We start from the raw sequence: 14,681 nt of genomic DNA, 5'->3' as shown, positions 1-14,681 counted from the left end.
CTATCGATGTATGTTTCAACAAAGGGCTTCACCAATTCCTATAAAACGGGCAGGAGATACCATTTGAGTACTCAAAAGTATCATGTTCAGATTATCAAAGACTGTTTAAGCTCATTTGATGCAGTTGAATTTCTAGAAACCTTAAACCAACGAATCTGATTAAAATTTTTTATGAAACGAAAGGAAAAAGGAAAATTTAAAGTGTGGTATCAAAATTTTAGTCAACATGGAGTGTTTGAGTGTTTCCTAACCATTTGTTATTTATTTTATTCATTTAAGTCGTGGTCCTTAACACTTCGATGTATTATGGATATAAAATGTCGTTTTATGTAAGCGGTTATTCCTTGAAATTAAAAAATTTCAATAATTTTTTTGTGGCTTCATATAACTTTTACTTATTTACTAATTTCCATATATTTAAAGATTTCAACAAAGTTGTTACTTTTGACTTGATATATACAATTTAATTCTTAACGAGTATAACATAAAAAGTAGTAAAAATGTTTTTTTTTTTTAACCAAATTTTCACAGCGAAAGGTCAAACATGTTTTTTTTTTATCTTTTCAAACTAAACACAAAAATAAAATCCGCCCGGGGGAAAAAAATTAAAAAAAAAAAAAAAAAAACTTATATTCAAATTTGCATAACCTTAAATTAGTTTTGCAAATTTATTTTTGCCTCATTTGTTGACAAAGAAATTTGTGACAAAAAGTTTATCGAATGAAATCAAACAAAGTAACATCAGCAACAAGATGACACGAAAGCAAACTAGATTCGAGTTTTGTGCACACATAGTATATGAGGCTACAAAACGGATAAGTGTATTTATTTATGCAAACAATTTTGAATGAATGCCAAACTCACACCCAATCAACAATGTACCATACTTAATGCACAAAATCTCATACCCAAAATGAATTGAACATTTATTTATATTTTTTTTCTTCAAAGGTTGGGTGAATATTAAAAACGAAAATGCCGCATAAATACACATTCAATATTTACGTCAATAATTCATAAGCGTGAATAATGCTATAGAAATGGTATTTGCTCTCCTGGTGCAGAGCACATTATGTATCCTGATATATATACTTCTATATGATGTATGTATGTATATGTGTGTGTGTATATAGTTCTTTATATTATATAGCGACAGAATCATGTTTGAACATATATGACTGTGGTTGTTTGCTCGTTTGCTGCAATAACTCACAAAGTCTCCGGCAAAAAAAAAAAAAAGAAACACAGAGTTGCGGTTAAAGTTTTATGGTGACGAAGTTTTTATACTCTACTCGTGTTACTCTTAGACAGCCAAATAAAAACTGTCTTTTGGGCCATATTCAATATGTTTTTTTTTTATCAAAAAACAAACTTTTCTAATCTCATGCGAAACAAAATGCGAAATACAGGTTTAAGTAATTAATAAAGTGCTTAGTATAAGGTTATATACCCTTTTGAAAAGTGTACATAAATACACAATATAAAAATACCAAATAATACCAACAAAGAGGCAACTGTAAAAGAGACTTTCCAACACACATGACAAATTCACACCGAATACAAATTGCTCGTGCGAATGAATGAGCATTTTTCTCCTCCTTCCTTTTTTGTTTTTGGTTTTTTTGTAAATTGAAAACTTGATGAATGAAAAATATTTGATGGAAAAACAAAAGAGCAATTCCTGCCGTTGCTAACATTCAAAAACGAAACTAGCAAAAATGGAAAACCAAAACGAGATATACATACAATAAAACGAGCAAAATTCCATGAAAAATGGGAGGAAAAATATGCAGTTGTTGGCGAAAGTTCAAAGCACTATGCAGTCATAGAGAGCGCGGGAAGATAGAATTTTTGTCTAACTGTTTCGCTAGCAAATAACTAAAAGTCCACAAGGATGTAGATATTTCGGTAGACACTATGTCACGTTAAGCATACCCTTTAAAAGGTTTATAACTATTTTATCAGTTTATAGTCCCAAAATAAGTAGAATCATAGACAGAGACGGTAAATGAGGCGAATTCTTTCCTCAAAAGGCGATATTCGAAATTTTAAAGTCCAAGGTCAGATTTCAATCCCTAAAATCTTCATCTATATAAGCCACTGTCTGGAAGTGTATTTTAAGAACTAAATGTTGGACCCTTTGCTGATATCAAAATAAATGTTCATTAGTTAATTTTTACTTAAAATAATTTGGCTTCAAATCCAAACAAGCATTTGTTTCAAAATCTTGATATTGGGAAATGTTTCCATCTTATTGTTTGACATTAACAATATGAGTAAAATTAATAAATTACATTACTTAAGCTAATGGTAAAATTTTTCTACATAAATTGTATAACTATTTTATGCTTCTGGACTTTTTCTCAGTTAACTCAAATAACAAAGTACATGTATCCTCTTATGAGAGAGAGTCTAGAAAAGGAAGTCATGGGAACGCAATATATGAATCTGTTGCAAATCTGTTGAATGAATGGAGTTTTGTTGGGATATGGTTTCTCTATATTTTGTTTTCTTTGTTTTATTTTTGGTGGAGGTGGGAATAAATATTCATGACAAAATGTTCATTGAGATGGAATTTTGCGAGTTTTCGCTAAACCTTTAATCTAGATCAATATAGTTTTAATTCTGCTCTTCTTATTCTTTATAGAAATGCTCGTCGTTGGCCTCTAATGATAGATCCACAGGGTCAGGCGAATAAATGGATTAAAAACTATGAGAAAAATAATAAACTATGTGTAATACGATTGAATCAGGCCGATTATACCCGAGTTCTAGAGAATGCCATACAATTTGGTTTGCCTGTTCTATTGGAGAATATTGGCGAAGAATTGGATCCCATATTGGAATCCATATTGCTGAAGCAATTGTTTAAACAGGGTGGAACTTTATGCATTAAATTGGGCGATTCGGTTATTGAATATAATCACAGTTTCCGTTTTTATATGACCACCAAATTGCGCAATCCTCACTATCTACCGGAAGTTGCTGTCAAAGTGACACTATTGAACTTTATGATCACCACTCAGGGTCTGCAGGATCAATTGCTGGGCATTACAGTGGCTCGTGAACGACCCGATTTGGAGGCTGAGAAGAATAATTTAATTGTTCAGGGAGCTGAAAATAAACGCATGTTAAAGGAGACCGAAGATCAAATATTGGAAGTTCTTTCATCGGCTGAAAACATATTGGAGGATGAAACTGCTGTACAAATTCTGAGTTCAGCCAAAGCATTGGCCAATGATATCAGTGAGAAACAGGTTATTACCGAGGCCACTGAAAAGCAAATTGATATAGCACGTTTGAGCTATGTGCCAATTGCGGAGCACTCAACCATTTTATTCTTTACCATTGGTGAGAGACAAGTGATTGAAATGTATTATAATCATATTGACATTAATTCATTCTCTTTTGCATTTATAGTGGAATTGGCCAACATTGATCCCATGTATCAGTACAGTTTGGTTTGGTTTGTCAATTTATATATGGCTTCCATTGATAACACGGAGAAAGTTGATGATATTGCGGCTCGTTTAAGCATTTTACGTACACATTTCACCTACAGCCTCTATGTCAACATCTGTCGCAGTCTCTTCGAGCGTGTGAGTACCCAATCAATTTACGGGCAGGACCTCAATTATCGTTAAGTTAGGGATTTGGGGGTAATAAGTTTGAGAGCTCATAATTGCTCATAATCTCATCATATGACATTTCATTCGCTTTGAGGTCGTCTCAACGTCGCTTAAATTGTGATTGTCAGGGGTGTTCGAAGCAAAGGGATAAATCGTTTTTCCAAAAGAAAAAAACTCTCAGAATATAATAACTGGTTGGACAAGTTTAGTTATATCTTCCTCTATTTAAAAAATTAATTAAATTTATAATTAATCATCAAAGGTGAAAAACCCGTAAGTAGAGAATTGTGTGAAACAAATAAAGACAGATACGGACTTTAAAAAAAACTGTATTTACGGGTCCTTTTTAAACAATTTTTATCTATCTTTTAATAAGGTTTTGATTGCAAAATATCAAAAAAAAAGAGAGAAAAAAAATTTGAATATTTGAAATTTTGGAAGCAAACTTATACATAGAGACATTTTAAGTTACAAAAGATAAAACAAGTTATATATTATTAAAAAAGAATCCATACTTTTCCTCCAGATTGTTTACTTTGTGAGGTAGAATTGTAGTATTTCGTAGCCCTAGATCCGACTCTGGCTAAATTAGTGAAACAAATACTTTTGGGTCTATACAAATTTCATTCAGTTTCTGTTAATCGGATCAGATCAAGATACTTCTGATCAGAAAGCAAGTTAATTCACGAATTTTACTATCCTTACTAGTAGGAATTTAGAATTTGTCAGATTTTGGGAATTTGTACTCACGGATTTCAAAAGTAATCAACAAATTACCGAAGTTCAGTCTGAGAATTGTAATATAATTATAATTTCAACACTCAATTATCAGTTAAGCCGATCATTATTGTTGTTTTCCCTTTCCACACTGTTTTATCCTTTCCTTTCCAAATATTGATAGTCTAGGAATGATATTAAAAGTAAAATTCAAAGTTAAATTTCTTGATATCAGTGATCATATCTACATTGAATTTTGATCGACATGAGTTTTTAATAGTGTTTAGTTCTTCATCTCTTTGCTACTCTTTAATAAACTTCGATTAAGAAAAAACTGTGAATATTAGAGAAAAAGAACTGAGTTATACTTAGTGGGTTCAAAGTTATTTTTACCCTTTCCATGCTTTTTTCATGGTGTACGCCTGTGTGGGCCATTATCAGACTGTCCGCATCACTGGGCTTAAATAATTTCTAAGCGTTTTACTCGTTCTTTATGGCTCTTGGTCTCTAGGTAAGTACCTTGGCTAGTTAGTTGCGTTACCTTTGACTGTCACTTCAATTGAGATTACTGTGGTTGATGCCCTGCTGGAATTGAATTTGTTAAACAATTCAAGTGTGTTAGAATTTTGAGTTGCTGTTGCCAATTTATGTGGGCTGCTTGGGGGATGGTTGGAGTCATATTTATTATGATAGCTCACTCTACGTTTTGGCAAAACTCATATTTTAACTTTATCTAACAACCACTGTGCCCCTCTTTGTGTGCTCGTTTTACGAATAATATTATTAGGTTTTCGTTTTTTTTTTCCGTATATTTTTTATCCTGCAATCAAAAGGATGAAACTCAGAGTGAAAAATGTAATAGGTAGAAAGAGAGAGAGAGATGTATAGAGAGAAAATCCTCTAACAAGTCCTTGGTATATATAGCTTTATGATGTTTTTCAGTCAATTATGCCATGCCCTTTACCCCCATAAGCTGTATGCTGGAGGACCCTTTGATCCTTGGCTTGGCTTTTAATTTTCTTCTGGTGAACAAAAATGAGAAAGAAGGAGAAAAAAAAAAAACATCAACCCAAACGAACCAGCGAACGAGGCGAATTACTGAAACATCCATCGCTTGAATTGCTTTGATTTTCAACCTTTTTTTCTCCTTTGCTTTTTCTCTGTATCTCTGTGTGTTGTAACCCATTTAATGCGTGAGTGAGCCCTGCGACCCTGGCCCTCAGACATCACCCCCCTCTTTCAATATATGTATGTTATCAACATCCCCCTCTGTATCCATCAAACTTGTTTTAATCAAATGGTCTTGCCCTTTACTTTATATACAGGATAAACTCTTGTTCTCTCTAATATTGAACATCAACCTGATGAAGCACGACAACTTGATTGACAATGCCGAATGGATGTTTCTACTAACCGGGGGCATTGGCCTCGAGAATCCGCATAAGAATCCAACTACATGGCTGGGTATACAGAATTGGGATGAAGTGTGTCGTCTAACCAATTTGGCAAATTTCAAAGGACTCCGAGAGGATATGAGTGCGAGTGCGGCCAGTTGGAAAATGTATTTTGATTCGAAAACACCGCAGGATAATCAGAGTATACCCAAGGAATGGTCGAAACGTTTGTCCGTATTTCAGAAACTGTTGCTTTTACGTTGCTTTAGACCGGATAAACTGGTGCCGGCTGTACTTAATTTTGTGTCCGGTGAATTGGGACCAAACTTTGTTGACCCACCACAATTCGATTTGATGGCTTCGTTCGCTGATTCGCACTGTTGTGTCCCTTTGATATTTATATTGACACCGGGTTCAGATCCAACGGCAACTCTCTTGAAATTTGCCGAAGATCAGGGCTTCGGCACAAATCGTTTATTCTCATTGTCATTGGGTCAGGGTCAGGGGCCAATTGCCATGAAAATGATCGATGAGGGTGTTAAATTGGGTAATTGGGTCGTATTACAAAATTGCCATTTGGCCGCAAGTTTTATGCCATCATTGGAGAAGATATGTGAGAATCTATTACCCGATTCAACCCATCCAGATTTTCGTCTATGGCTGACTTCATATCCCGCAGAACATTTCCCTGTGGTGGTTCTACAAAATGGTATTAAAATGACCAATGAACCTCCAAAGGGATTGCGTTCGAATATTTTACGTTCAATGTTAAGTGATCCGATCAGCGATCCCGAGTGGTATGAGTCCTGTACACAGCCTCGTGTGTTTAAGCAATTGATCTATTCCTTGTGCTTTTTCCATGCTGTGATACAAGAACGTCGTTATTTCGGTCCAATCGGTTGGAATATTCCCTATGAGTTTAACGAAACCGACTTACGTATTTCCCTAATGCAATTGCGAATGTTCCTGAATCAATATGAATCTGTCAACTATGATGCCCTACGTTATCTAACCGGTGAATGTAATTATGGTGGTCGCGTTACCGATGACTGGGATCGTCGTTCTCTAAAAACTATTCTCGATCAGTATTATTGTCCCGAGATTATCGATATAGAAAAACCATACTTTTTGGATGAATCCGAAATTTATTATGTCCCAGTGTTTAAGGAGGTTGAATTCTATCTTAATTATACACGTGAGTTACCGCAAATATCAGCGCCAGCTATATTTGGTTTTCATGCCAATGCCGATATTATGAAGGATCAAAAGGAAACCGATATGTTGCTATCCCACACACTGTTGACACAGGTGAGTTGAAATAATGTACGATGTAAAAATTATGTAAGTATCTAGTTTGGAATTTATAACTATTTTCAATTGTTTATACATCCTTAGAGCTGAAGCTCTATTATTTTGGTTAGCATTTTTATGTATTTACATATTTTTGGATATTTGATTTGTGTCTTCTAAGATAAAGTCAAACTTAAAAGTAGACTTTAATTGTTAATCAAAGAATTTTTTCTAATCTACATTAGTTACTTATAATCACAGAAAAGGAAAATCATATTCTAGTGCTAAAAGTTTTAATGTACAGTCAAATAATTAAAGTAAGAACAACAAGTAAGAAGAAAGATCTTAGAGAACAAAACCTATTGTCCGTACAACTTACCACTGTGTGGTTCTTAAAAAATTCATTAGAAAGTTTTGAAGAATACTTTTACCAAAAGAAAAGTATGATTCTTTATGTTACCAATTTTTTTTTCTAGTCTAAATGTCTTATGAGTAAGTTTAGCTCTTTAAGTTTATAAAAACCTTTCTTTACTAAATTTTTTACACTCTTTTCCCTCGCATTCGTTTGCAACAAAAAAATAAAAAGGATCGATGGGTAAGATACAATTTCAGAGCATAATATTAAAAACAGTTACTTAAACTAAAACTTTCTATTTAATGCGTTCAATTAAATGCAGGATATATATGAAAGACGCGTAAGTTGGGTGTTATAAGTTTGCCTTTTCAGAATGATTTAATTTGAAATTTGAAATCTATTTGCTGACATGCTGCTTGCTGCTAACATTCACACACACACGCACACACATACACATATAGAAATTGGAAAAAGGTCAAAAAATCTACACTCAAGTGATTAGTCAACGTTTTCCCGAAAACCTTAATCTACCTACCTATCCCACATGTCCACCATTTCTTAAAAAATATCGGATACCTCTGAAGGATACAAGTGCCTCGCACGATGATAGCGAAGGCTCAAAGGTTCTGACACCAGAAGAGGTTGTGACAAATGTCGCCACAGATATATTGGATAAATTACCCAAATTATTTGATCGTGATGCTGTATTATTGAAGTATCCAACGATCTATCATCAGAGTATGAATACTGTTTTGGTGCAGGAAATGGTTCGTTTCAATGTCTTGCTATCGACAATTAAAAATAGTCTGATCACATTAAAGAAAGGCATTAAGGGTAAGTTAACATTTAATTTTTACTGAACTTAGCAATTCATATACATTTTAAACTATTCTCGTTGAGATTCATTTGAAATTTTCTTGGGTGTTTTGCTGTGATCTTTGACATGATCTTTGCGCGAGATTTCATCTTCCTCTTCGACTGGTGTTTGTAATACCACAGCATTATATTCACTGGTTTTTTGACTCTTAGTTCCACTTAGTTTGGCGGAAAAATACGCTAAACTAGGCTGAGATAAAGGATTTGCTGGTACATCTGTGGCCGGTTCAAGCAGACTAAAATGCGATTTGTCAGATTGATTGGTTAAAAGTGTCGAACGTCCCGAATTTGACGTATTGAGTGAACCAGATATGCGACCTTTATTTATAACTTGACTTGACTCTTTAGAGGGATGTTTGACCCTTCCAGAAGGTGAAGTCAATTCAATGTTGTCTTTACTTGCATTTCTTTTACCCGTTTTTTGTTTACTTGATTTTGGTTGGACTGACTTATTTTTATCAGACTGTCTTAAATTGAAATCTGATTTAATATGGGAATCTCTAAATGATTCATCCAATACCGACTCTTTAACAAATTCCTCTATTGCCTTTTTATGCAATTCAGCAACTGAATTTATGGTCATTATTGAATCTGACCTTAAATCATCTTTGAAGCCCAGTGTGTGGGATGAAACTTGATGTGTTGGTCGTGGACTAAGCCTCGATGTAAGCTGTGCTTCTATCGATGTACCAAGATCACTAAGATGCTTAACCTTGAAATCTTTGAGTTGATGCTGTGCCATTAAGTTATCATCTTCCAGGTCATTTGTCTCCGATGTTGATGTTGTTGTCTCATCTTTGTTCTTCTGGGGAACATCTGATAAGAACGAAATAAACAAAATAAAAAAAAAATTTTTTTTTTTGATTTAATAAATATTTAAAAAATTGTGGGATAAAAATTATTACTCTACCAATTATTTTGTGTCATCTGTTGAGCATCAAATACGAATAACAAAAATTATTTATTAACTATTCAAGTAATGAATGACTGTAAAGTCAGTGATTTTTTAACTTACCTTCTTCATCGATCTCCTGTTCATCAGAGCTATGAATAATATTTTTCAAAATACTCGTTATTAAATCGTCACTGGCCTCGACAGTTGGTTCTTTGGGAGTTTTTTGTACTTTTGGACCAAAATTGATGGGAATGTCCGATAACGAACTTGATTCGGCTTTTTCTACGTGCGCGTGCTTCAAACTTGTTAGATTTGGCTCTTTGCCAATATCCAGAGTACTAAGTATACTAAACATTTCGTCGTTATCTACCGTTCTATATAAATCAGCTGCCTTGTATGTTTCGGTATGTATGAGATAATCGGTGGCTTCATCATGTTGATCGTCACCATGATAATGATCAAGTGTTTCCAAATTTCTTGTGATTTTATCCTTTTTCAATTTCTTGAGCAAATTTAACATTTGCACACGTATGACTTCAGTGTCGGTTAAAGAAGATCCTTCCATTTCGGATATTTGTTTGTGTTCTGTTTGCATTACTCGCAAGTTATCAGTGTCTCTAAACAATGATTGCGAGTAAATGGAATGAACCATCATTAAATCCGATGGCGGTACAACTGGTGGATTATGGATTTTAAATAGAATGTCGAGAAAGATGTCACTAAAAAGATCATTGTAGATCTCATGACAAATCCGTTCTGTCTCATCTTTCCATCGTTGACCGGACACAGCTTGTCGTATTAGTTTTCTTATAATGGCCCTAGACTCTAGCCAAGATGTAGGTGCTGGTTTCCCATCCTCTGGCTCACTATCGCTAGAGAACATATAAAGATCGTTGTCAATTAAACGATCAATAAGGTCACTGACCAGAGTAGTGACTATATCATAGGGTTCTAATTCCAGCCACACTCTTGCCATAAGCACATCTTCAATAATATATTTGGCCATTAGAGACTTCTCATGATGCTCCACCAGGGCATTCACATCGGGTGCAACCATATCGCGTAGCATTTCCCTTAAAGAAACATAGTTGAGAGGAGTTTGTATCAGTTTGAAACTTTCCAACCATCTCTTGATATCGTGATCAATTTGTTTGGCCATTGTCGTTACCGTTTCATCTGCCTCACAATTGGCTATGTGTGACATATCGGTTGATAATATATTATTGACATATTCTTTGGTGACATCGCTATGAACTTGGTTCGTTTGTTGGTAGATCTCCTCATAAAGCATACGCATATCGTTTTCTTTCTGGCGTAGACCCGCTTCAGCGGCCTCACGACGCCAACGTTCTTTTTGTGCCAATATCGAAAAGAAGTGCAATTTGCGCTGTTCCTTCAAACGATCCATTTCCTCTGATAAGAACTGCATTATCCAACCGATAAAACTACCTTCATATTGATTTAAAACATTCTCCAAAGCTTCCTGACGACGCTCCGCCAGCAATTTACTTGCCATTTCTGGATCAATGAAACGTTTTTGGTCACGCATATGTTGCAAGTAGTCGCATTTTTTATCGACAGCATTTTCACGAATTTCGGTTTGAGACTGCTGGTGGACAGGCTTTTCTATTAATTGGTTCTCATATTCATAGGTCAAACGCATGATTGAGCTTCTCTTTTCCACAGGTTGGGGCCTATGTTTGAGGCATTTTGGTATCGTTTTTGATTTAGTTGCCTGCGTTCGTAGGCCCTTCAGTGATTCGTATAGTTTCTGTAGGTTATTATCAGAGCAGAAGTTTTGCTCGTACTCCTTCACATATTCCTTGGGCTTGGACCATTCCCTGAGCTTGGTAAATGGACATTGTAATTTCGTCATATCCACACGATTCTCTAGCTCATCGATGCGCATATCGAAAGTCTTTTGTCCTATTCCCACGAAATGTCGACGTGCTGGATCCACACCGTGACGTATAAGGGGACCATAGAACTCCGAACATGGTGAGCCCAGAGCATAAGTAGGATTTTGTTTATGCCATTTGCGTGAAGTCTTTGTTAACTTGGCCTCAAGACGCCGCATGCCACGTTGGTATTCGATTTCGTTCTTCTGTAAACCAATGCGACGTTTTTTCTCAATGCGTTCGCAAGCCATTTCGATGCGCGTCTTTGAGGCTTCATGCATTTCCTTTTCCCGCTTGTCGAACATTCGTATCACAATCTCTAAACGCATCATTTGACATTCTTGTATGTATTCTTCACGCTCGATCCAGTGTTGCCATTCAAAGGCCTCAAAAATGCTCCGGTATTTACTATTCTTGGCCTCTTCTCGTGCATCTTGCATTTTTCGACTGAAATTGATTTTTAGAGCCTCATTGAAAGCCCAACGTTTGCGGGCACGTTCCAGAACTTCCACCTCATATAATCCGGGTGGCTTATCTCCAGGCAATAGGCCAGAAAGATTGAACAGCTCTAGGCCATCTACCACCTCTTTATCCATAACATCGGGTAAATAGGCCACTGTCTGAGCCGAAGATTCTCTGTATACAAAAAATGAGAACATCAATAAATTTTGTAAAGTTCTAAATGACTTTCTACTTGCCTGTAAAGGGTTTGAGTGGTCTGATCCTTAAACGGTCGCGGATCAACAAATTTGGGAAAGTAATCACATTTTGTTTTCATATTTTTTATTACTGGCGCAGAGGGATTCATCTTAATCTCATGTGTTGTTACTGAAGTATCGTGGAATGTTAGAAAATCAATTCCTGGTGCGTTGTACCGGCATTCACTGTCGGTGCGTGCTAGATTCGACACTTTGCGTTCATTGGGATTGTTGGCTCCTGAAAACGAATATAGAAAATTAATTTTAAAAAATGCAAATCACATGAAACAAAACTGGATTAGTTGTAATATAATGGCAAACATTGCGCCAAACAATAAAGTAGAATAAGAAATTATAGACAGGCCCAAAGGCATAATACAGTTGGCGTTATCTCCCCTTTTTGCCAACGTTTGAACTAATGTCGCACTTTGCATAATCTTATCAAGATTGATATTCCATTTATCCATATCAGGAAAGACCTTACTAGGAGATCCATAAGAAAAGGTTAGAGATAAATAGAGCATCTCAATTCTAAATAATTAGTCAACTAATCTTTAAGAAGGGGGGTTTCTAATAACAAGTCTCCTTTCACTTACCTCCGAATTGTCGTTGTTCTGCGGTAGAACTAGTAATTAGACATGATGTTAAACCACATTGCATTTCACTGTCCTTGATGGGTGGCTGGGCTGGCTTACTGAATGTCACACGTTTCGTATGTCTGGGAGGCTGCTCCTTGAATCGGCCATTTTTGTTGAAGTTTGTCACCGAACTACTACTCTGTCGCATCTCGTGTGCTTCATGGACCACACGTATGCCACGCTCCTTGGTGGGGCGTCGCGTCTGGGCAGGCATTTTAGTATACTGTGCTTAAAACTAAACGAAACTAATTAAGAAAGGCAGTTTTCTCATTTAATAATTCTAATTGTTTAAAATAATAATTTGATTTAATTGCTTGAAGTTCAATTTACTAATTGACGTAATATTTTTCGATAACTTTTGTAATTAATTTATGGCCTACTTGATTCTCCAATTTCTACTTAATTGTATAGGTCTGGTTGTGATGTCTGCCGCTGTAGAGGCTGTTTACAAGTCCGTTTTGATAGCGAAAATTCCACAAATGTGGGCTAGCAAATCGTATCCAAGTCTGAAGCCCCTTGGAAGTTATGTGACGGATTTTCTGCGTCGTTTGGAATTTCTGCAGGTGAGTTTGATTCGTCAACAATTGGAAAATTGTGCTAGGCAACCGATGGATGGTTATGTTTCTATTGCTTGCATCTAGGACAAATCGATAATTCATTGTTTACTTTTTCGTTTTCTAGCGCTGGTATGAACAAGGAGCACCATCGACATTCTGGCTTTCGGGTTTCTTCTTCACTCAGGCTTTCCTAACAGGCGCACAACAGAATTATGCACGAAAATATGTTATATCTATTGATCTACTTGCATTCGATTATGAAGTCCTCTCGGTGGAGGAAAATCAGGCCGCAGGGATTTCGGCCCCTGCCGATGGTGTCTATGTGTATGGCATTTTCCTTGAAGGTGCGCGTTGGGATCGTCAGTCAAAGTATTTGGCTGAATCTCGTCCAAGGGAGCTATTCGACACCATGCCCTTGATATGGCTTAAGCCAATTAAACGCAGTGATATGCCCGAACGTCACAATTATATATGTCCGTTGTATAAAACAGCTGAAAGACGTGGCGTTCTCTCGACCACGGGACATAGTACCAATTTCGTTGTCGCCATGCTACTAAAATGCAATCCAAATACTCCAACATCCCACTGGATTATACGTGGCACAGCATTGTTGTGTCAATTGAGTTTCTAATCTGAGAAAAGTCTTCGACATTTATGTCCAGTTTTTAAAGTGTATATTTTTTACGAGTCTAAAATCTAAAAGTGTTTTGGAAGTTCATTCTGACGATCGCACTCAAAGGAGATCAATAAATAGCTTAGATTATACGAAACTGATTTTGAATATGTTGTTATTTAAACAAGGTATTTGGAAATGGAAAGAAGTCTCGATTTGGTAATAAAAATCATTTACTTTCCATTGTTCTATCCGAGCTTGATACTTAAGCACAACCAATTTTCTGTTATCACTTTTTTTTCCAAGCAATTTATGACCTGAACTTTTTTGATGTATTTTGTTAAATTAATCTCCGATTACGCAATCGGTCATTTCCGAGAGGGTATAAAAGTGCAGAGATTCATTCTCGGACATCAACAGTCGTATCGAAACAAAACTCAGCTATAACTACACATTTTCCTCCACATGATGAAGTACTTCGTATTAATTGCCATCCTGACGCTTAGCCTACTGGATCTAGGAGAAGGCTCTACAATTGTGGGACCCGCCTGGGGTTGTGCTGACGAAGGCGAATGCCACAACGGACAATGTCGGGCACAGTGTGGTGTATTACCTCTACAGTGGTGTTACACCACTAAGAGTGGCAATAGTGGTGGTCCGGTGGCTAAGTGTGGAAAGAATTCCGACTGTGGTTCTTGCTGGAAATGTCATTCACCCTGTAGCTGGCAGTGATAATTTAAAATCTTAATAAAATAAATACTCGATTTTTGAAAAACTTGTTTTGCGTGTGGTATTTGAATATTTATATTTCAAATTCAATTTACATTAAATTGTCTATGGAGACGTCACAAAAATGAAATGCTGCAATAAAACACAATTTCATTGACACAATAAATTTAGTTTATTTAGTTATCACAATGATCCTTACAGTTTTATTAATAGTCATCATCTTTCTCTGTCATACCGAAATGAAGACAAAATTCGTAAATATGAGCACACATGCATCCATATGAATTAAAGGGCCGGGGCTAACTTCGACCCCGTCAAAGTTTGTATACCCTTGCAACTTTTTGGTAACTCTTTCCTTACCTATTAGCCATCAATGTGGAAGAAAGTTTTAT

General features: G+C 35.9%; 2 protein-coding genes across 4 annotated transcripts in view; one reads left to right on the top strand and one right to left on the bottom strand.

Annotated features, from left to right (window-relative positions):
* The window catches only part of Dhc36C (Dynein heavy chain at 36C), a 57,291-nt gene extending 42,956 nt beyond the window's left edge, over window positions 1-14,335 (top strand). For 2 of the 3 annotated variants that reach the window (XR_011031719.1, XR_011031720.1), the window contains 7 exons: window positions 2,648-3,351; window positions 3,421-3,599; window positions 5,672-7,048; window positions 7,970-8,219; window positions 12,802-12,953; window positions 13,072-13,779; window positions 13,867-14,335. Coding sequence is in view for 1 of the 3 variants with exons in the window: in XM_068284376.1 (XP_068140477.1) it covers window positions 2,648-3,351; window positions 3,421-3,599; window positions 5,672-7,048; window positions 7,970-8,219; window positions 12,802-12,953; window positions 13,072-13,578 (3,169 nt within the window). In the remaining 2 variants the exon portion in view is untranslated. Of the gene's footprint in view, window positions 1-2,647; window positions 3,352-3,420; window positions 3,600-5,671; window positions 7,049-7,969; window positions 8,220-12,801; window positions 12,954-13,071 lie in introns of all 3 variants that reach the window. The other variant, XM_068284376.1, reaches the window with a different exon arrangement.
* On the bottom strand, window positions 8,214-12,734 carry LOC137572630 (uncharacterized). Its single transcript, XM_068284377.1, has 4 exons — window positions 12,349-12,734; window positions 11,753-11,990; window positions 9,277-11,690; window positions 8,214-9,077 (listed from the first exon to the last, which is right to left on the bottom strand). Exons 1-4 carry the CDS (start codon window positions 12,602-12,604, stop codon window positions 8,272-8,274), a joined length of 3,714 nt encoding a protein of 1,237 aa, XP_068140478.1. The 5' UTR covers window positions 12,605-12,734; the 3' UTR covers window positions 8,214-8,271.
* Window positions 14,336-14,681: the final 346 nt, after the last annotated feature.

The sequence above is a fragment of the Drosophila tropicalis genome, unplaced genomic scaffold (genome assembly GCF_018151085.1).
Source record: "Drosophila tropicalis isolate 14030-0801.00 unplaced genomic scaffold, ASM1815108v1 contig_393, whole genome shotgun sequence".
Taxonomy (NCBI): domain Eukaryota; kingdom Metazoa; phylum Arthropoda; class Insecta; order Diptera; family Drosophilidae; genus Drosophila; species Drosophila tropicalis.
This window is presented reverse-complemented; position numbering and strand designations above follow the sequence as displayed.